The sequence below is a fragment of the Pseudorca crassidens genome, chromosome 1 (genome assembly GCF_039906515.1).
Source record: "Pseudorca crassidens isolate mPseCra1 chromosome 1, mPseCra1.hap1, whole genome shotgun sequence".
In the NCBI taxonomy this organism is placed as follows: domain Eukaryota; kingdom Metazoa; phylum Chordata; class Mammalia; order Artiodactyla; family Delphinidae; genus Pseudorca; species Pseudorca crassidens.
The window spans coordinates 2,617,884-2,641,140 of NC_090296.1; the positions used below are offsets into that span (position 1 = coordinate 2,617,884).

Sequence of the window (23,257 nt, forward strand, 5' to 3'; positions counted from 1 at the left end):
GAATGAATCTGATAGGTCATCACCTATAGTTCATAATCCTCAATTTGATACATTTGTGATTCTCCCTGATTTTAACCCCAGCCCACTCAAAATCTCAGTGGATAAATAAAAAATAAAATAAAAACTATTTTAGGGCTTCCCTGGTGGCGCAGTGGTTGGGAGTCCGCCTGCCGATGCAGGGGACATGGGTTTGTGCCCCAGTCTGGGAGGATCCCGCATGCCGCGGAGCAGCTGGGCCTGTGCGTCTGGAGCCTGTGCTCCGCAGCAAAAGAGGCCACAGCAGTGAGAGGCCCGTGTACCGCCAAAAAATAAATAAATAAAATAAAATAAAATAAATAAATAAAGGCTATTTTATTTTGTAAATATTATGCAGATGGCAACATGGACAAAACTTTACCTGCATAATGTGATAATTAGCCCCTTTTCATCTTCCCTTTCCCAAGTCCTTGCCATATGACTCAAAATTAAATGACTGATTGCTCAGTATCAATGGTAAATAGTGACACAAAAAGTCAAATTAAAATATCATGGCATTGGACTTCCCTGGTGGCACAGCGGTTGGGAATCCGCCTGCCAGTGCAGGGGACATGGGTTCGATCCCTGGTCCGGGAAGATCTCACATGCCACAGAGCAACTAAGTCCATGTGCCATAACTACTGAGCCTGCACTCTACAGCCCGCTAGCCACAGCTATTGAGCCCACATGCTGCAACTACTGAAGCCCGCGCGCCAACAGCCTGTGCTCCGCAACAAGAGAAGCCACCGCAATGAGAAGCCTGCACACCGCAATGAAGAGTAGCCCCTGCTCGCCACAACTAGAGAAAGGCCACACACAGCAACAAGACCTAACGCAGCCAAAAACAAACAAATAAATAAACAAACAAACCTATATGTCATAAAATAACCTTTAAAAAAAAAAAAGTCATGGCATGGACCTGCCAAGTCTCTCACATCTGAATACATGGTCATCCAGAGCACTGCTGAAATTAACAAGTTACATTTAAAAAATACCTAATTACTATAAACTGTATTAGCTGACACTACACATCCATGACTGACTTAATCTCCAGCTCTGAGTTACTCTTTAGTTCTCAAAAACAATTATGCATTTTCTTCAGTTTCATAAGCATATTTGTTGACCTCATTTTTAAAATTTTAATGTTTTTCTTCTTGACAGGCACGTGCCCCACCGTCAATGAAATGCCCCCGTGCCTTCCACCTACAGGCCTGAGAAATTCCTTCTTCAGTTGAATCATTTCTAGGCCTCAGGCTGGGAGGGCATGCAGACACAAGGCTCCACCCTCTGCATACCCACTCCTCCTAAACTCCCATGTGTATGGGCCCATCTGGCTGCGTTTGGGGCTGCCCACCTGACTGAAGGGCTTATTTTCAGTAAATGGTCAGTAATGATATATCACAGTGGTCCTATCTCAAAGCTTAAAAGTGAGTTATTAAAAAAAAAAAAAAGTGAGTTATTTAAAAGCATAAAACATAGCATCTCAAGGAGAACCGTCCTTAGTCGCACCTTTTCTCTGATCTCCAGAGCTCTTTTACACAGCGGCTCAGCTTCTTTGTACTTTCCTCTTTTGCCGTAAAGCACTGCGAGGTTATTCAGAGTTGCTGCCACCTACCAACACAGGGAACCGTGAAGAACAGTCAACGACAGCAGTGGAGGGGATGTGAGACATCACACACTCATCACGCCCAGTATGTGCAGGGAAGAGCTCTCAGCTGGATGAAGGAACATGACTCCACTTAAAGGCGAAAGAGCAATCTCACTGTCTGCAGACAGACTGCATAAAGGAACACTGCAGAATATTAAAATTAACAAATCAACATCAACAGGATCTTGATTTTTTTAATTTCACTGAAAGCCACAAAGCCAACCAAAATAGATCTATATGCAAATCTGACCAGATTTTAATAAAAAGACAATACAAAATCTTTATGAAAAAATTTACAGAAGTACATGCAATTTGATTTAGGATCAAAAAACACAGTACGTGATCCATTTGAGGCGGGGTGATAAACAACTTAAGTGCACACTGACACCTGCTAAATGGGAGTCACCAGCACTGAGGCTCATCACTTGTACTAAGTGAGGGAAGTCCTACCTGTGCCATCCAGTGAAAAGGCAGCTCTTAAATCTTCCCTGTTGAGTTTAATATTAAAATGAGATGGGTATAAAAATACATTAGGGAAAATAATATATAAAAAGAATGAAAGGACCAGTATACAAACCGCAGGATGATCTTTGCCCAAAGTTTTTTCACGGATGGCCAAGGCATCATTCAGTAGATTAGCTGCATCTTTGTATTTATTCTGGTCTCTAAATTGAAAAACATACAGTTAAGTGTTATAGACACAGCTTACTACATCTCTGTAAAATGTAGTTTTGGAACTAAAGAAATAGAAGTTAAGCTTCAGTTATTAAAAAATAGACGTTAGCTATTAAAACTATTAAAAACACTCCTAACGTAGGAGAAAAAGACTCCATCAATAAACGTACTGGCAAGGTGAGCTGGGAGTCGGGCCTGATTAGCTTTCGAACCTGGCCCTCCCATCTAGATCACTGGGACAATACTACCCCCATAACCCCGCACACAGCAAGCGAGGCCATCCAGAACGGTGAGGCAGACGGAACGGATCCCAGTGTCTGCACCCAGTTCTGCCAGCTACCGGCTGCGTGGCTCTGGCATGTCACATGGGCTCCACAGTCGCAGTCGGCCCACCTAAAAAGGAAGGACGTGACTCACAGAGCTGCTCTAAGAAGCTAATGATTCGCCACGTGCCATGGAAAAGCCTGTGAAACAGAAGCCCAGGACGCACCCCGCAGTGTCTGCTGGAGCAGGGCGGGGCGAAGGGTCCTGCTGACAGTGGGGAGACAGAAGCACCTCCAGCCCAGCCCCCCTGGTTTAAGTGCTACCTGATGATGGGGCTGCAAACCAGTTACTTACTTTGTGAGACTGAGTACACATACTTCCCAACTGAGTAAGAACGGCTGCCCAGCAAGGCTTTGCCCTGCAGAAGCCATACTGTTCTGCAGAATACTGGAAGGGCTAATAAGGCTTCCAGATCCTCCGAAGCACACTAATTCTGGCCAAGTATATAGGTTTTGGACTTCCCTGGTGGCGCAGTGGTTAAGAATCCACCTGCCAATGCAGGGCACACAGGTTCGAGCCCTGGTCCGGGAAGGTTCCACATGCCAAGGAGCAACTAAGCCCCTGGGCCACAACTACTGAGCCTGCGTGCCATAGCTACTGAAGCCCACGTGCCTAGAGCCCGTGCTCCGCAACAAGAGAAGCCACTGCAATGAGAAGCCCACGCACCACAACGAAGAGTAGCCCCTGCTCGCCAAAACTAGAGAAAGTCTGCGTGCAGCAACGAAGACCCAACACAGCCAAAAAATAAATGAATAAACATATATTAAAAAAAGGTAACAGAACATTCACAGAAGGACACAAATGACTAAAAACACACAATCACAGAATACAAATTAATACACAATGCTGCACTTCTCCATTAATAAAGAGTAAGAGACAAGCAGCCCAGCCCCAGGCTGGTGATGGAGGAGGAGGAGTGTGAACTGGCACCACCTTCCCGAAAGCAGCTGGGCAACATGTACCAAGAAGCGTATCATGTTTTGTTTTGTTTTTTTAATTTATTTATTTAATTTATTTATTTTTGGCTGTGTTGGGTCTTCATTGCTGCACGCAGGCTTTCTCTAGTTGCGGCGAGCAGGGGCTACTCTGCGCTGCGGTGCATGGGCTCTAGGTGCGTGGGCTTCAGTAGATGGGGCACATGGGCTCAAGAGTTGCGGCTCACGGACTCTAGAGTGCAGGTTCAGTAGTTGTGGCACCCAGGCTTAGTTGCTCTGCTGCATGTGGGATCTTCTCAGACCAGGGATCGAACCCGTGTCCCCTGCATTGGCAGGTGGATTGTCAACCACTGCGCCACCAGAGAAGCCCGCGTATCATGCTTATACTCTAACCCACTTTAGGAATTGACACTAAAACAAAATACAAAATCCTGAGCAAAACTTGAGCAAAAGATGTTCATCAGTAGATTAATGCCCCCCCACAAAAAGCTTAAAATTAAATGTCCCTTAACAGAAAAATGTTGAAATAGTTATGGTACAGCTCTAGGACACAACATTAAATATGAATATATACGTAGCTGCTAACTTTTTTCAAATGTTCTGCTGACATGAGTAAACTCTCACACTATAGTGCGAAGGAAAAACACAAGACTGAGGAGAGGCCACCGAAGTCCCAGCACCCAGCACAATGACATCTGTGTGACCACACACCCTAAGTACAACAAATTCCAGTAGCATTCTACGCACATTTTTTATTTAACTCATTTACAATAAAAATATCTACCATCAGCCAGAAACTCTCATGTTCTTCGTAGGCATGTAAATTTTTTAAAGACCTTTCTGGAATGAAATTTAGCATAATCTACCAAGATTTTAAATGCAACCTGTGACTAGGGAATTCTTACAATAATGCATAACAGTAAAAATCTGCAAACCTAAATGTCCATCAGCAGGAACCTGTCAAAAAGTGTCAGGACTACCTGTAAAACAGAGTGCTATGCAGCATGGAAAAGGCTGTGCTCTCTCGAAGCCGAGCCGCGGCGGTGGCCTGGAGCTGCAGCAGTGGCATGGCAGTGCTCAGTTTCCTTCCGGTGCTCTTTAAGGCCATCACCTCTCTCTCTGGACAGTTTACTCCTCTTCTCTTCATGGAGCCCTCCCCCTCCTTTCCCCCTCCCTGCTCAGGTTCCCAGCTCCATCCCCGCCAGCCCCACGCTGCTGCCTCCTGCCGGGCTGCCCTGCCTCCAGGCTCCAGCCCCCTCAGGTCCTGTGCACTCCCCACAGCCACTCTTCTAAGACCTGGCACCTGCAGAGTGCCCAGCCCTTTCAGCCCCATCTCTTACTACTGCCAAACAGGATGCAGGAGTCTGCCCCAAACACACCCTTCAAGGCCGCAGAAAGCGCTCGCACCCCTCCATTAGGCCTTCCCTAATCCTCTCAGCTGGAAGGCATCTTTCTGTTCCATGAACACTTCTGGGTTACTTTCTTTCTTTATTGGCCATACCAAGCGGCTTATGGGATCATAGTTCCCCAACCACGGATTGAACCCGGGCCCCAGCAGTGAAAGCGCAGAGTCCTAACTCCTGGACCACCAGGGAATTCCCACTTCTCTGTTATTTTATTAACAACAGTCTCCCTGCTTCTATAATTACATATGAATATAGCCAGCCTATTCTCTAAACAAGGTTCTCAGTTCCTTTAGAAACAGGTTTAGGTGATGCTGTTTGACTATTTCACAGTGCCAGGTAACACCATGTCTCACATCCCCTGCAACCCTTCAGAGGCTCAGAAAAGCAAAGGGCTCTGGACAACATCCTCTGTCTAGGGGCCACTTAGCAGAGATACAAACTGAACTCTCCTGACTTCAAATTCCACGTTCTGGTTTCTCCTTGAGAACAGGTATTATGCATCCATCTTTAGGGTCTCACAGGAACCAGCCCAAAGTCTTACATACATCTGGATCAAAACTGTTGGCTAAACTGAAACAACCAAACCAACGAAGAAAAAATGGAGCAGTTCCCTGAAACCCACCACACTGGAGTGGCCACAGCAAACCAGTCCTGCATGTGAGTAACACCCCGACCTGCTCGATTTCAGGTCAGTTTGGCTAAAAGACAGAAGCAGACAAAGGGCTCCCACGTACCACTGCCCAGTCAGTGCCTAGGCAAACTATTTAATTCCATTCAGGAAGTTCACCAAAGGCTTCTGAGTTAGCAAACATGTTCAAGTGACTCAAGGTGGAGACAAGAAGACAACCTGGTCCTCAACTTCAAGGAGCCAGGATCCCGGGAGAAGAGATGACAAAATTCACATCACCCGGAGGCCAAGTACAGGGCAAGCGCTGCGAGAGAGGCAGGGACAGGGTTATGGGGCACAACTTGGGAAGGGGCACGTGGAGCCCTGGATTCAGAAAGGAGAGAGAGCTGACAAGGCCTCAGAAAGGCAGGGGATACGGGCAGGCAGGGTGGGCAGAAGGAGCCTGGTATACCAAGTATTGTGGGGAAAAAAAATCAAAAGAGCTTAGCCTGGCCAGAGCGAAGGGTGCTGTGGGCTAGTCCTGGACGGCTGCCTGGGAGCCCCAGGCAGCGTCTGTTCTTCAGGGTCATACTCTTGCCAGAGAGCTTGCTAAATGTTTGAACTTAACCCCTGGCTGTGTGAAGACAAATGGACGATAAGGCTGGAAAAGTAGCTCGTAACAGTTTACAGAATCGTATTTTTAGGACAAGCTCGTTAAAAACGTTGTCTCTAGGTAAAATTAAGAGAATAAAATGAGGACTACTAGCCTGTACACCAAGGCCAAGATGTTCAGCATGGTGGCCACGTCCGGGTGGTCATGGCCAGAGGTCTTCTCCAGGTCCTCCAGGGCCTGCTTGCAGAGGGGCACGGCGACCTCGTAGCGCCCCTGCGAGGCGTACTGGATGACCAGGTTGTGCAGGGTGCGCAGCCGCGCGGGGATCTCGTAGCCACCCTGCTGGGCGGCCGCCGCTGCACTGCTCTGCTGCTGCTGCACTACACAGAGAAGGGCTCACTTCAGGCAATAGAGAAAATCACCCGATGACACCAGCTGATTAGCACTCCCCGCTCTGGCTCTGGTCCAGGTCAGCACGTGGTCCCCACTGTACCAAACCTGTCCAGCATTCCCCGCGCAGGCGAGGCAACACCAGCAACTTGTCGGGGATGCCGCACGCGCCCCAACAGTGTGGTGAGACTGCTCTTGGCCCCAGGAAAACTCTTTTGCCCTTTCACTCTGTGAGAATCCACAGATCGCGTCAGAACTGCTGGTGCGTGCCCCTGTTTACGAGGGCTGGCTCAACACGTTACTCTATCCCAGCGAGAAAACGACTCGCAATTCTCTGGGGAACCACGAGGCAGCCTGAGTGTGCAAGGGCTGCTGTGAGGCAGGCTGCAGGCACGCCACCACCTGCTAATGACAGCAATTACACCCCAAGAGGACCCGCCACCTCCGTCTGCATGCAGCCATTTAACCACCACTCCCAACTTACTTCCTTGACCAGGGTCGTCGTCGTCATTTGGGAAGAGGTCATCCAGAGGTTCTTTGGTGGAATCAGTGTCTTTGTCCTCCTATAAAGCCAACCCAGGACAATATTAGTCTTACAAATACTATAAATCCTGCACTGGAAATCTTTGATACAAATTTCATTTAAACTAAAAATAGAAAAGATGGTTTGTTTTTCAGATCAAACATAGGACTAGCCACAATTTGGTCTATCCATCAGCTCAGTAAAGAGTAATAAAAGGTCTGCTAGACTGAACTCAAAGTACTTGTCCGGGCAGGAGTGGCAGAACAGATCACGATGGCATCTCTGTGCCTTAGTCGTCACTCGTGTCCTACAGAAGTTTAAAGAGCAGGGAAGCCCTTACTTGAAATAAATTTTATTTGGAAACCAAATGATTAAAATGGCAAATCTCTGAACACCACAGAACTGGCAGGCTGGACACTCCCCTCCCCACCCAGCATCTCCACCGCAGGACCCCTAAGAGCAGTGTGACAGCCTATGACTCGTGTCCCCCACAGATGAGCCCTCAGGTAAAAAAAGTGAGTACACGCTGGAGAGAACAGACAGCAGCTTGACCAGGGGAGAACTCAGCGTCGCCCTGGCACAGACGGACACCATCTGCCTCTGGAAGGGACCTGAGAGGCACATGTCACTTTTATAACATTCCCATCTGGGACACACAATCCAAACACACTCATGAGGAAACACCAGACAAACCCAAACTGAGGAACAATCTATGAAGTAACTGGCCTGTATTCTTCAAGAATACCAATGTTATGAAAGACAAAGACAGGCTTTCTTCTTTCTGTGAAAGGACCTGTTCCAGATGAAAGATGACTAAAGGGACGGGACCACTATGTCCAACATGTGGTCCTGAACTGGATCCTGGAATAAGTGAAAAACGTCATCGAGGACTCTGCTGAGATAATCAACAAAAAATGGAATCTGGGCTGCAGAGGACAGAGGAAGCACTGCGCCTGTGTTCAATCTCCTGAATCTGACCCCAGCCCTGGGTCTCACAGGAGAACTCCTCATGTTAAGGAAATGCACCAGCAGCGGTAGGAGGAACGGGGCAGAAAAATTATCACGCGAACCCCCTAAAAGGGGAGGCAGGGTTAGCTCATTGTATCTCTTCTCCAAGCTAGACATGTTTTCCAAATAAAATGTTTTAAATGTCTCTGATTCTATGAGGCTAGCTTTCCCCTGCTCAATGTTATCCAGTTTTCCAGGTGAATCCACTTCTCTATTCTTATTCCCACAGCAACCTACAGGAGTTATATCTTTTAAATCAAAACATTCAGTTGCTCCTGACCTAGAGATGCAAGGGGGAAATACCTCATAAAACAGGGTGCTGTGGACTAATTGTGCCCAAAATCATGTTGAAGCCCTAACACCCAGTGTGATGGTATTTGGAGGAAATTAGGTTAGATAAAATCACAAGGGTGAGGCCCTCACGATGGGATTAGTACCCTAATAACAAGAAGAGACATCAGAGAGCTAGCTCTCCCTCCCCCCACACCCACACCCTGCCATGTGCAAACATAGTAAGAAAACAGCTATCTGCAAGCTGGGAAAAGGGTCCTCACCAGAAACCAGCCATGCTGGCACCCTGATATCTGACTTCCAGCCTCCAGATCTATGAGAAAGTAAATGATCTGCTCTTTAAGCCACCTAGTCTATGGTATCTGGTTATGGTAGCCCAAGCTAAGACACAGGGCAAGTGTAGGTCTGCTGGTACAATACACAAAACCATTCCTACAGTCTTAGGATGAGGGCTCAGACTGGAGACGCAAATGTGGAACTCAATGGTATACAGATTATGTAGCGAACATGCCTAGAACTATGTAGGCATTAAAAAAACATTAGCTCAAAATACCATGTGAAATCCAGGATTGGATTCTAGAGCAGAAAAGAGACACTAATGGAAGGACTGGTGAAATCCAAATAAAGGTTGTAGTTTCGTTAATAGTGACGTAGCAATAGCAACGTTAATTTCTTACTTTTAACAAACGTACTGCTAGGGACTGAATGTCTGTCCTCCCCACCCCCTAATTCCTATGTTGAAGCCCTAATGGTCAGTGTGATGGTGTCTGGAGGTGGGGCCTCTGGGAGGTAGTGTGGATTAGATGCGGTCATGAGGATGGGGCCACCATGACAACATTAGTTACACAAAGAGCAAGAGACCCTAGGTCTCTCTCTCTCTCTTTGCACAAATGCACCAAGGAGGCCACAGGAGGACACACCGGGAAGAAGGCCCTCACCAAGAAACCGACCAAGCTGTCACCCTGATCTCAGACTTGCAGCTTCCAGAACCAGGAGAAATTAACTATTGTTTAAGCCATGCAGCCTACAGTACTCTGGAGACAGACAGCGCCCCAAGTTAACTCAGACACGTTATGCGGCAATACAAGATGTTAACACTAGGGGAACCTGGGTGAAGGGCATGTGGGAATTCTCTTTACAGTATCACGTCAAGAGACCTAGGGTCTCTTGCTCTTTGTGTAACTAATGTCGTCATGGTGGCCCCATCCTTATGACTGCATCTAACCCACACTACCTCCCAGAGGCCCCACCTCTGACTTTTCTGTGAATCTAAAATTATTCCAAAATAAAGAAAGTTACTTTAAAAAAAAACTTAACTGAATCAGAAATAAACAGTAAACGAAAAACGGTAATCGAGATTGGGATGAACATCCAGAGAGCGCCAACAGAAGAAGGAAAAGACCACGATCCTTGGGGAACCCTAACATCCAGGAACCGCAGGAGGCCAAGGAGGCACGAGCGAGGGCGCAGGAGAACCAATGGCGTCCTGGGAGCAGGGCAGAGGGCTGCAAAGAGAAAGTGAGGATCCACTACAAACTACAGAGGTAGTCCCGAGTCTGGATTCAGGCGACTGGATCAGGGCACTGTTAAAGGAAAAGCATTCCAGCAGCGGGATGTGCACGGAAGCCAGACCGCAAAGGGTGAGGATGCTCAGGAGATCTCAAGCTGCAACAGACCTCGCTGAAGGCAATGGCACTCTTTGCATTTATTTTATATCTACAAAGTATTTTTTGAACTGACCATCGTTCAAAAAAAACACATACGAAGAAACTACTCCAGAGAGAACTTATATGACTTGCCCAGGGACTCAGTCCCAAGACCCTTAATCCTTAGTCTTGTTTAAACACAATCGCTGGAGGGAACAGGAAGACACTGCCGGCTTTACTGAAACAATCTACCGACGATAACGTGGTAACTGTCAATACTGCATTCCTACAGAACCACTTACTGATGGAGAAATGTCATCATCGTATTTTTTTAGCTGATTCATGAATTCCAGATGCTTCTTTTCTTCCTCCAGTTGAGCCACAGACTGCTCACTCTTCTGCAATTTCTGCTGCGTGTTGGCCAATTCATCCCGCAGCCACTGATTCTCCTGGCACAGACGACGAACCTGTGCACGCAGCTTCTGCTTCTCCGACTCGACGGCATTCAGGTGATTTGACAGAGCCATCATAACCTAGACAGACAGAAACGCTGACAGCACTGCAGTACTCAGCCCAACAAACGCCACCTCCCGTCTCCGCAAGCGTCCTGGGGTTGTAGCTCTACCTGACACCTGCAGACATGTGCTCCAAAGTACATACAAGTACATTTTGCCATTTACTTCTATTTCCATCCTTTCTTTAGTCACAGGCTACATTCAGGGCATGATCAAGAATATCACATGCTCAGAACATCTATGGAAAATGCATTTCTTTTTTCTGTTTAGAAAGTATCTCGAATGGACTAGCAATGGACAGGCAGCTACTGTACTGATGAAGCTGTGTTCTTTCACTTTTTATCTAGATGGCACCAACAGAATTTCTCAGAGACCCTTTGCCACGGGTGAGAGCACGTGCACACACCTGCACACGTGTTCAGAGCGCAGGTCACTCTGTGAGGGGCTGGTGGTGGAGCTGGGGCAGGGCGCACAGACAAGACTTCTTCGCCACTGCAGGGGAAGGGATGAAGGCTCTGTGTTGTGGCCAGTACCAAGAGTCAGGACGCCCTGACGCACTCATAAGCGGAGGTCCCTACTGGGCTCTGCCTGGGGTGCACTGATGGGTCTCAGGGACCGGCCTGCCTGGGAGGATAAGGGCTGGAAGAGTTGGGGAGGAAAGCTGGCTTCGGTCTGTTCTCTCTGCAGACCGTGTACCTGCCCCTCCCTCTTTATTATCCTCCTAGGTCTAAAACCTGACACTCTAGAAGGTGGGGCTCTTTCCTCCTCCTTCTTTTAACCCCAATATCTGCCAAACTAAAAAAGGAGGTTCACCTCTATATCGCTTTTCAACACAACTTGCAAAATAAGAGATTCACAATAACCAAAGTCCTACAATTAGAATCTGTAACATGCTTAGGATGAAGAATTCTAAAATCAGGGTATGGCCATCACTTTGGTACAGAATGATTTCCTCTGTGAAAGCAGGAACTGGTAACCCAGCAGCCCCACTTCTGCCTCATTCATTCGCTATACAAGACAAAAGCTAAGAAAGAAGCAGCCAATTTTTAGTGTATTTAATTTTACCTAAAATACGTTGGCAAAGCTGAAAGTTATGGTGGGGGGGGCGGGGGCACACCCAAATGTTTCCAATTTTTTCATCTCTATGTCTAGCAGGATAGAAACAAAGGTTTAGTCAAGTGCCTAAGACAATCTTGTCTTGGGGTACTGCAGAGACTATGAGCTGTTGGCCAACATTCACCCTTCTTCCTCAGGCTTAAGAACCTGGAACTCTAAGGGGCAAGACAACATTCCCCAGTGTCCCTCACAACTAGGTATGCCCACGGAACCAAGTTCTGGCCAATGAGGTGTAAGCAGAGTGCCACGCACACTTCAAGGAGGTAAAGGGAGGAGGCACACCCTTCCTGCCCCTTCGCAGTCCTAGGGTGGGGTCACGTGGCTGCAGCTGGGACTCTGTCTTAGCCCACAAGATGGGCTGACTGGGGTGCAGTGCAGCAGGTGGCAGGGTCCTGGGTACCCCTGACACCCATACAGCTATAGCACCCATCTGGGACAGCCCCCCTCAGTATGTGCTTTTACATATGACTACGATATTTAAGCCACTGTTTTTGTTTTTTGATATATGCAGCCAAATCAAATCCTAACTGACACAGAGTTACCTATTTCGCTCTACTTTTTAAAATGCAGACATGCCCAAATCATCATTTGTATAACATACATAACCCACATATAAGCTGATTTCTATTATTCTATAAGTATCTGCCCTCTAGTTTAGTTAAACCTCGTATGTCAAACAAAGTCTCCCCTTTTCCAGACTGTCAACTTCACGTTCATATCTGAGACTTGTACCTGTGCCTCGCTCAGGCCAAGCTCCAACATTTCCAGTGACTTTCGGATCATGTTTGATTTCTCTTCCACCAGATTACTTTCGTCATCTTTCTTCAAACACTTCAGTGTCTCCAGTAAACTTTGTAAAATGGAATTGTGCTCATTCTTCAGAGCCTCCAGGCCCTGAATTACTTGCTTTGTCTTAGAAATAATTTCATCCTGTGTAAGCTTCTCCAACTTGTCTTCCTTTATGTACACCATTGTGGACATGTTGTCATACATTCTAGGATGGAAAAAGAAAAAAAAGATAGAAATCTCATTAGAGGCTTAATTTATGTTACATCTTTAATGAAATACATGTGTGAAGACTTGAATTAACATTTTTATAGGTGAATAATAAATACGTGTATTGTGATTTATTACCTGGAAATACTACATTCTGTACTGTTTCTGTTTGTCCTTTGCAGACCAAATTAATTACTTTTCTGGCTTATGTCTGAATTTTTTTTTTTTTACGGAAGAAATGACAGTAACTGAAATTAATGCCAAAGATGAAAAGCAGCAAAACATCCAAATGGCATTTCTAAAACACACTGCAGGGCTTCCCTGGTGGCACAGTGGTTAGGAATCCACCTGCTAATTCAGGGAACATGGGTTCGAGCCCTGGTCCGGGAAGATTCCACATGCCGCCGAACAACTTAGCCCACGTGCCACAGCTACTGAAGCCCGCACGCCTAGAGCCTGTGCTCCGCAACGAGAAGCCACCGCAATGAGAAGCCCGCGCACCACAACAAAGAGTAGACCCCGCTCGCTGCAACTAGAGGAAAGCCCATATGCAGCAACAAAGACCCAATGCAGCCAAAAATGAAATAAATAAAATTTTTAAATAAATAAAACACATAGCCTCTGTGAACAAAATCTTCTGTGAATGTTTGCAAGCTTTTTTTTCCTTAATGAAATGCAGAAGGTACAGTAAATTCTCGGTCACATATTTACCAGACAAAGCCTTGAGAAGGTGTCACAGCTGGAGAAGGAGAAACCAGCAAAGGAGCACGGGAACCATCAGAGCAGCAAGAAAACCACACCTGACTGAAGCCTGGTGACACAAGAGTGACACAGCAGGATGACCAGTGCTGTAAAGACTCCAGGAGGGGGCTTCCCTGGTGGCGCAGTGGTTAAGAATCCGCCTGCCAATACAGGGGACACAGGTTTGAGCCCTGGTCTGGGAAGATCCCACATGCCGCAGAGCAACTAAGCCTGTGCACCACAACTACTGAGCCCGCGTGCCACAACTACTGAAGCCCACGCACCTAGAGCCCATGCTCCACAACAAGAGAAGCCACCACAATGAGAAGCCCCCACACCACAACGAAGAGTAGCCCCCGCTCGCTGCAACTAGAGAAAGCCCGCGCGCAGCATCGAAGACCCAAGCCAGCCATAGATTAATTAATTTTTAAAAACATATTAAAAAAAAAAAAAGACTCCAGGAGGGTGAGGGCTGAGCATGCCTACTGGGTCAGACTAACCAAGAGGTCACCAGCACGAAATCATATGGTGTCTGGGACTGGTTTTAAAATACTACAGTGAGAAGGTAAAGGAAAGGGGAAAGGAGCACATAAAACAATGTCAGCAAAATGGTGATGATGGCTAATACGAAGCAATAGTTCTTTTTACTATCCTCTCTAGTTTCATGTCTGTTTTTAAACCCCGTAATTTTTTTTTTTAAGGCCACAAACAGTGATCATTAGGAAAGCCTGTTCAGGAGAGTGATAGGGACAGAAGTCATATTAAATCACTTGAGAGTGATTTCCTTCAGAGCACTTACGACTACCCAAAATCTTTGTTTTCACGTATTATCTTATATTCCCTTAAATATGAATTCTATTTAAAAGGCAAGACTTTACCTTATACCCACAGCGAAAGCACACTACATAGGACAGTTCCCGGCCCTCACAGACCATCTGGTGAATGGATGGACTGATAGATGCTGGGGGAAGGGAAGCAGTGGTTGGTTGCTTTTTTTGTTTTGTTTTGTTTTTTGGGGGGGGGGGGGCACGCCGCGTGGCTTGTGGGATCTTAGTTCCCTGACCAGGGGTTGAACCTGGGCTACGGCAGTGAAAGCGCCGAATCCTAACCACTAGACCACCAGGGAACTCTGGGGAAGCAGTGTTGAAGCAGTGAATACAGACCACACATTCCAGGATTTGGGAGTGAAGGCTGCAAATAGCTGATAACAGGGTCACATCTGTCCTTATACCCCCAGTTTCATACTGGAAAACTGATTTTTTTGCATAACACAAAGACTAAACTTTGGAAATTTAGAAGCTGTCTGTAGGACTATTCAGAAATCCACCTTCATAACACAAAGAGCCCAGAAAACAACAAAAGAACAGAGGCGACTCCTCTACCTGACAGTGTAGTATTATTAGATTTGTTACATATACTTATTTAACTCATAGCTCTCCAACTGCACTGCAAACTCCAGTAGAGCAGGGACCTCATTTGTCTTGTTCAGCACTATATTCCCAGCCTGTCACACAGTAAACGCTAAATATGTTTGCTAAATGAATGAAGGAAACATTTTAGAACCAGCTTCCAATGAACAGGACTCAATACCACTAGGTTAAGGTGTGGATCTGAGCACTGCCTAAGGTTCACTTCCCAGAACTGGTGTCCCTAGAGAAAGAAAAAAAACCCAATATGAAGAACTCCTTCTCCACTTTTGGCAGCAACACATTTATGTATTATTTCCTAACGATGCAACGTTTATTCTCTTCTTCCCCAACCTAGACCATAAACGTGTTTTACTACAACATACTCTGAGCGAGGCCCTGGCTTACACAGGGTGACAAGGGCCTCACCCTCAGGGACATGCAGGTAAGAAGAAGACAAGTAAATGAACAAATCCACCCAGAACTAAAGACACTTTACCGGTGACAGGACTTACGGTGGGAGCATGGGGGGTGAGGGGGCAGCAGCTCTTCCACTGGAGAGGGGAAGCCAGCTACTCGAGAGAAACGACCCCCGACCGCCACCCCCAGGAGAGCTGTTCTTAGCAAATGAGCACATCTTCTCTAGACGAAGTGCGGGGCACTGCTGGCAACGGGCGAGGCAGAGATGTACACGCTCCTGCTGCCTGTGAGCAGCTGCACCACGCTGCAGGTCGCTGTGAGCTAGGCACACTCACGGTGATAAGACTAGAGACGCACAGGAGTGAGGCCACAGCACACCTGCGTTCTGAAGGCAAGAGCCGGGGTGAGGGGTCCACGGCAGCAGTCAGGAGAGGGAGGAGGGCATCAGTGACCACGCCATGGAGCCATCTATCAAGACCCACGGCACTTACTTCCCAGCCCTCTGCTGGCCCAAGGTTTGATGCCTCTGCTCAGAAAGCCAAACACCTCGCCAGCAACTTCTCAGTCCTTCCCAGCAACGTTAAACCCAAAGGGACGCAGAGGAGAGTCTGTAGACCTAGTAATAAATGGCAGCGACTTCACTGCTCAAATCACCTCCGGAAAACCAAGGCTCTTGGGGCATGAATGGGCAGTAAGTCATAGCTCTGCAGGTTAAATTCTGTCCAGCTATAAAGATGGTCAGTGTCACACCTCTACAGGTTACAGCAGTGGCTGAAACGGGAAGAGAGGGCACTTTTGTTGACGTAAAAGAGAAAGGGGGACAGTGTTTATACAAAAGTAGAAAAACCACAAAAGGCAGGACTTAGGTAAAAAAGAAAACAAAATGAGAAAGACTTACCACTTTAATTGAGGGAATGCCTCAATTAAGTAAATTCATTTAGAGAAACCCAATTTTAATTCCTTAAGGAATATGTAACAAAACTGGCCCCAGGGTACTGCGTGCTCACACACTCTTGCAATGGCTCTAACCATATACACAAGAGTAATGAATACAAATGTTATCTGGATGCATGCGTGTATACACACACACCCCCCAAAAAAGAGTCGCTTAAGGCAGTTTTCTTTTAAACTTACTCTTAAAAGAAAATGACAATCCAAATGCTTTTGGGGGGCACTTAGAAATGAGATGACAGGTGCTGTGGACAGGACGGAGCCTGGCTCCACCACCAGCCATCACCTCAGCATGGGCGAAGTCCCCAAACCTCCTGGGGTCTCAGTGGTTAGCAGACCTCCCTCACCAGGCTTTTATCAACATGGGCAAGTGTAGATGGGGCACTAAGCACAGGGCTGACAGACACATAGGAACCGCTCAGTAATCAATGCAATCTCCCACCCGAGAGATAAGGAATCAGGAACTTCCCTAATAAATGACTGCTCAAGGTCTGCAGACACACTTCCTATAACTCACTACTGTGCAAGATAGTCAGTTCCTTGTTAGACTGTTCAGTATTTAGTTAGAAAGTTATTCCTTTTGCTGAGTTGATACCTTCCTCCTTGTAACTTCTACCCACTGAGCCAACTTCTTCCCTCTAAAATAAACATAAAATACATTTACTATCGCATCCACAAGATAACGTTTCAAATATTGTGTGACAGGCATAGGACTCTGCAAATCTTCCATCTCCCTGGCTCACACCTCACACTACTCCTCTGGCACGCCTCAATCGTGACAGTTTCTTCATCTCCCATCCAAGCCACCATCACATGGATTCAACTGTGCACGCTGCTTCTTCAGAGGGAAGCACACAATGGCACATATATTTATACTGCTCCATAGCTCTCTTATTTCTAAGCTAAGCCATTATAACGAAAGGTGGGTTATATAAAAAACAGCGCTAAGACAACTGGCTATTTGCGGCGGGGGGGGGGGGGGATACATTCCTACCCTCACTATACACTAAAATAAATTCCATATTGCATAAAGAATTAAAGGTTAAAAAACCCACGAGAAACTAGAATAAAATTTAGGCAAAGATCTATAAGCATACAGGTGAAGGTAAAGAGCGTTCTATGAATAAAATGGCAGAGAACTAAAAGAAAAGACTAATAAGAGTGTATTTAAAGTAAGAGGGCTTCCCTGGTGGCACAGTGGTTGGGAATCCGCCTGCCAGTGCAAGGGACATGGGTTCAAGCCCTGGTCCAGGAAGATCCCACATGCTGTGGAGCAACTAAGCCCATGCGCCACAACTACTGAGCCTGAGCTCTAGAGCCCGCTAGCCACAACTACTGAGCCTGTGTGCCACAACTACTGAAGCCCAAGCGCCTAGAGCCTGTGCTCCGCAACAAGAAGCCACCGCAAATAGAGAAAGCCCACGCGCAGCAATGAAGACCCAACACAGCCAAAAATAAATAAATAAATATAAATTTAATTTTTTAAAAAAAGATATGTTTAAAATAAGAAACTGCTAGGGAGTTCCCTGGTGACCTAGTGGTTAGGATTCTGGGCTTTCACTCTCGTGGCCCGGGTTCAATCCCTGGTCGGGGAACTGAGATACCACAAGCCCCAGGATGCTGCCAAAAAAAAAACCTCCTACTAAAGTTTGATCTAGAAACTACCTTTCTGAGGAAACACTATTTTGCAGCCCATCACAGTACAGAGCTGAGAGGGTTAAGGCAGAGGTCACGCTGATTTCTAATGTCAGCCATCCCAGTTTGTCAGCCCTCAGTCTCCCTCCACCCCTGCTGCTGAGTGCGCCTCCAGGCGGCTCCGCTGAGGCATCAGCCAGCACAGCCCTGGCAGGCGCACAACAAAGAGACACGCTAGTTATTCTGTTGCTCAAACTGTTCCAGCTCTGGCCATGGGAGCTCTTTCCGTTTCTTTTGTGCCCCACTGACATGCCCATCCTTTTATTTTTCGAGCACTTTCTGGCACTACAAGACATTCCAGGCCCATCTTGTATTCTCCCTAGCCCAGCCCTAGAATCAGCCATTAGTCTAAAACTGGGCTCAGGGGTCTCCCTCCCAAAACCCATAAACCAGACTTCCCTGGTGGCGCAGTGGTTGAGAGTCTGCCTGCCAGTGCAGGGGACACAGGTTTGAGCCCTGGTCCAGGAAGATCCCACATGCCGTGGAGCAACTAAGCCCGTGCGCCACAACTACTAAGCTTGCACACCACAACTACTGAGCCCACGAACTGCAGCTACTAAAGCCCGCACGCTCTAGGGCCCGTGTGACGCAACTACTGAGCCCACGCGCCTAGAGCCTGTGCTCCGCAACAAGAGAAGCCACTGCAACGAGAAGCCCGCACACCACAACAAAGAGTAACCCCCGCTCGCCACAGCTAGGGAAAGCCCGTGCATAGCAACGAAGACCCAACGCAGCCAACAATTAAAAAAAGAAATAAAAAAAAGAAATGTGGGGAATAAAAGTAGCAGCTCTGTATGCAGAGTGAATAACAGCCAAGACAGAAATGTGAGTTATTCTGACAGTTCTTGAGTGCGAAATGAAGTTCCTATAAACACAGCAGAGAGTGGCACAGAAAAATAAGATGGAGGGAAGAACACGGAGGTCTTTACCTAGGAAAGATTGGTAGCAGAAAATCACATTTGAGATGTTTTTCCAAGAGATATCTGAGCTGATCCAGTGGGAAACTCTGGCAGCCAGCCAGACCCATCTCTGCACACAAGCCCTGATGAGCACCAGACACGGGGAAGGTGCTGACGCAGAGGGCAGCAGTGAGGAGACGCAGGTCGAGAGTCTCTAATGGGTCTGTAGAAAACAACCCAAGTTGTATTCAGGGAAATATTCAGTGCCATGATCTGAATGTCTGTATCCCGCCAAAGTCATATGTTGAAACCTAGCCCCTAAGGTGATGGTATCTGGAGGTAGGGCTTCTGGGAAGGCCATGAGAGTGGAGCCCTCACGAATGGGATTAGTGCTCTTATAAAAAAGACCCCAGAGACCTCCCTCACCCCTTCCCCCAGTGAGGACACAGGGAGACACCATCTATGAAACAAAAGCAGGCTCTCACCAGACACTGAATCTCCTGTCACCATGACCTTGGACTTCCCAGCCTTCAGAACTATGAGACATAAATTTCTGTTGTTTGTAAGCCACCCAGTTTATGGTATTTTGTTACAGCAGCCTGAATGGACTAAGACATTCAGTATCCTGGAACCCAAGATTACAGTGTGTTGTGGGTAAAACGACACAAGTGTCAAAACTTAAAAAATTAAATGAATGAGCCATCAATTCCACTCCTGGGTATATACCCAAGAAAACTGAAAACATGTTTATGTAAAAACTTACACATGAATGGTCCAAAAAACAAAATGCTGGACAAATGTAAAACTTGTACACAAATATTTTGGCATTAATCATAATACTAAAAATGTGGGACTAACCCAAATGTCCATCAACTAATGAATGGATAAACAAAATGGGGTATATCTAGACAGTGGAATATCATTTGGCAATAAAAAGGAATGAGATACTGATACATGCTACAACATAGCTAACGGTGTGCTAACTGAAGGAAGCCAGACACAAAAGGCCACATGTTGCATAATTCCGTTTATATGAAGTGTCCATGGAGACAGAAGGTAGATTAGTAGTTGCCAAAGGGACAGGAGTATGGGGAGTAACAGCTAACGGGTACAGGATTTCTTTTTGGGGTGATGAAAATGTTCTGGAAACAGATGGTTGCAAAACCCTGTGAATTTTTTCATACATGAATCATATCTCAGTAAAATACAACCAGAATTTTTTTTAATTAAATGATACAGATCAAAGAAAAACACAAAACCCCACTTTGGGACCTAATCTATTTTAGCTTTGTCAAGGAGTCACAGAAAGCTTCATTTCTCAACCTTTTTATCCTATGCTCCCCTTTTGATAAACAAAAATCTCAAGCCCTTCTCAAGGTATTTAAAAATGTCTAAATACACAATACGTTACCTATTGCAACTAAAAAGGTAATCAATGGTAATATTAGAAGTAAAAATATACATACTTTTTGGTTCTGAAATTTCAGAACAAAAATTATACAGTGTAGAGTCAAAGGGAAATACAACTCGAGAATTTCCAGGGCATGGTTCATTTTTGTTTTGGTGGGGGCAGGAGAGGGTAAGCAGGGAGGTGTGTCACTCCCCCAGTTTACATAACAAAGTTAAGGTTCATATTTGAGCAAAATCCAAAAAGGTCTCCTGCAGGGTCTCAATCTTGTTCAAACCATGACATTTTGGATAAAAATGCAAATGTCACACCCCTTCGTGATTTGTATTACAATAGTGAGTTTGTTTTCTAAATATAATACCATATTATAATAATAAATATATTTTATCCAGCTCTGCATGGCCTGCCCTTACCCACTGAGAATCACTATAATCTACTCGAGGGAGGATGTGCTGTATCAGGTACCTCCTGACCAGAAATTTCATCTCTGGGCTATGAACTGACAGAGACAACTGAGAGATACAACTCCAGAGCCTGCCAATGGAAACTACTGACTGCATCATTTTCTGCTAGAACCATGGTATCTCCTCTCATCTAATCTAACTTTATCTAATCCTTTTATTTCCTCTTCTAAACTTGGGTCACAAGAATGAACTTGAATGAACAAAAATCCTGCTGGCCTAAAAATCAGAAAAATCTATAAAGTGAAATGTTTTAAAATTAAAGACTCCATAATTACAGTATCTATTCTGAATTTGTTTCCACCCTAAAACTATAAACCACTGGATAAAACAAAAGCTTGTATTTGCCTCTTGGGTGAGTCTACTGTAGATGCCCTTGCAGAATTAGAAATAAAGGCAGAACTCCAGGTACTCTTCCCCACAGCCCTGCTCAGGAAGTTGAGGCTGAGTGTGGTTCTGTTTTGCACTGGGCCACCTCTGCATACAGAGATCCTCTAACTCTATGATAACCTAACCACACCACCTGTGGAAAGAACTTTACAAGAAGGTCAGGTCCCCCACCAGCTGGTGAAGTGCCTACCTCTCCCCGAGCAGCGCTCCAGGCCAGGGCCAGGAGTGCACTGAGGTCTTTTTATCTGCTGTGGGACCACAGGTCCATCTCTCCGCATACAAATTTTAAGTATGAGAAGCTACAGGGAAGGGTACTACATGAAAATATGGGAGAACATGCGTTTTCCTGAAACAAGGATGAGTGAGCCCAAATGATGCAGATGTCTCTATTACAAGTCCTTGGTTGAGCAAGCAAAAAGGAAAAACAGCTTCACCAGACGTGACTAAGAGAATACATAAGAGGGTGGTTATGGGTGACTGGGGCAAAAGAATATAGAGTATTCATTCTGTGGTTTAAAAAAAACCATTTTTATTTCAAAATGAAAAATGTCAGCAGATTAACATAATACCACAGGACGAAGTTCACGTATTTAAATGCTAATCAATAACACATACATGAAATAATTTTCTTTCCTAAAGAAAGGAAATTAAAAAAAATTTTTTAGGGGCTTCCCTGGTGGCACAGTGGTTGGGAGTCCACCTGCCGATGCAGGGGACACAGGTTCGTGCCCCGGTCCGGGAGGATCCCACATGCCGCGGAGTGGCTGGGCCCGTGAGCCATGGCCGCTGAGCCTGCGCGTCGGAGCCTGTGCTCCACAGCGGGAGAGGCCACAACAGTCAGAGGCCCGCGTACCGCAAAAAAAAAAAAAAAAAAAAGGCACAGCCAAAAAGTTAAGCCCCAGATTGGGAAAAAGTATTTCTAACATATGGCAAAAGACATGTACCCAAATACATAAAGAACTCCTACAATCAATAACAAAAAGACAACCCAATCTTTTTAATGGGCAAAAGACTTTAACAGATACTTCACAACAGCAGGTATACAAAAGGCCAATAAGTATGTGAATAAGTGCTCATCATCATTAGTCATCAGGGAAATGCTCACTAAACCCATCACAAGATGCTGCGGCCTTGCAGTCGCTAAGATGAAGCAGACACCACCAAAAGCTGGAGAGAACATGGAGCAACTGGAACACACACACTGCTGGCGGGAGTGTAAAATGCACAACCACTTGAGAAAACTGGCAGTGTCTTTACAAGTTAATCCTACATCTAACCTATGAACAATGCCACTCCTAGGTATTTATGCAAAAGAAATGAAAATGTGGGACTTCCCTGGCGGTCCAGTATTTATGATCCCATGCTTCCACTGCAGGGGGGGAAAGGGGGCACACGTTCTATTCCTGGTTGGGGAACTAAGATCCTGCATGCCTCGGGATGAGGCCAAAAAAAGAAAATGTATGTCCACACAATCCTGTACAAGAATGAGTGCTCCCCACCCCAGATGCGCAACAAAAGGAGAATGGCTAGACTGTGGTAGATCCATACAAAAGAACAATACTCAGGAAGAGAAAGAAGGAAATCACTGACCCATGCTATTGTATGTGTTGAATTTTTTTTAAATTTATTTATTTATTATTTTTGGCTGCATTGGGTGTTCACTGCTGCATGCAGGCTTTCTCTAGTTGTGGTAACCGGGGGCTACTCTTCATTGCGGTGCGCGGGCTTCTCATTGCAGTGGCTTCTCCTGTTGTGGAACACGGGCTCTCGGCATGCAGGCTTCAGTAGTTGTGGCATGCGGGCTCAGTAGTTGTGGCTCACAGGCTCTAGAGCACAGGTTCAGTAGTTGTGGCGCACGGGCTTAACTGCTCTGCGGGCATGTGGGATCTTCCCAGACCAGGGATCGAACCTGTGCCACCTGCATTGGCAGGCAGATTCTTAACCACCGCGCCACCAGGGAAGTTCCGCATGTGTTGACTTTTAAATGGTTACGCTGAGTTACAGAAGATGGATGCGAAAATACGTATATTGTTTAATCTCATTTGCATGAAATTCTAGAATAGACGGAACTAACCTATGGTTATGGAAGTAAGTCAGTATTGCTGGTAGGGGAGTGCAGGCCACCTCTAGGAGCTACGGGAGGCAGCCCTCAGCTGACAGCCAGCCAGCAAGAAAACC

At 46.1% G+C, this 23,257-nt stretch overlaps 1 protein-coding gene across 23 annotated transcripts in view; it reads right to left on the minus strand.

The window, feature by feature from the left end:
- The window catches only part of KLC1 (kinesin light chain 1), a 112,142-nt gene that overhangs the window by 30,026 nt on the left and 58,859 nt on the right, over positions 1-23,257 (minus strand). For all 23 annotated transcript variants that reach the window (XR_010938534.1, XR_010938382.1, XR_010938891.1 and 20 more), the window contains 6 exons: positions 12,445-12,706; positions 10,384-10,614; positions 7,098-7,176; positions 6,378-6,603; positions 2,241-2,328; positions 1,525-1,626 (listed from right to left, as the gene is read on the minus strand). Coding sequence is in view for 20 of the 23 variants with exons in the window: in XM_067718411.1 (XP_067574512.1) it covers positions 1,525-1,626; positions 2,241-2,328; positions 6,378-6,603; positions 7,098-7,176; positions 10,384-10,614; positions 12,445-12,706 (988 nt within the window). In the remaining 3 variants the exon portion in view is untranslated. Of the gene's footprint in view, positions 1-1,524; positions 1,627-2,240; positions 2,329-6,377; positions 6,604-7,097; positions 7,177-10,383; positions 10,615-12,444; positions 12,707-23,257 lie in introns of those variants that run through there.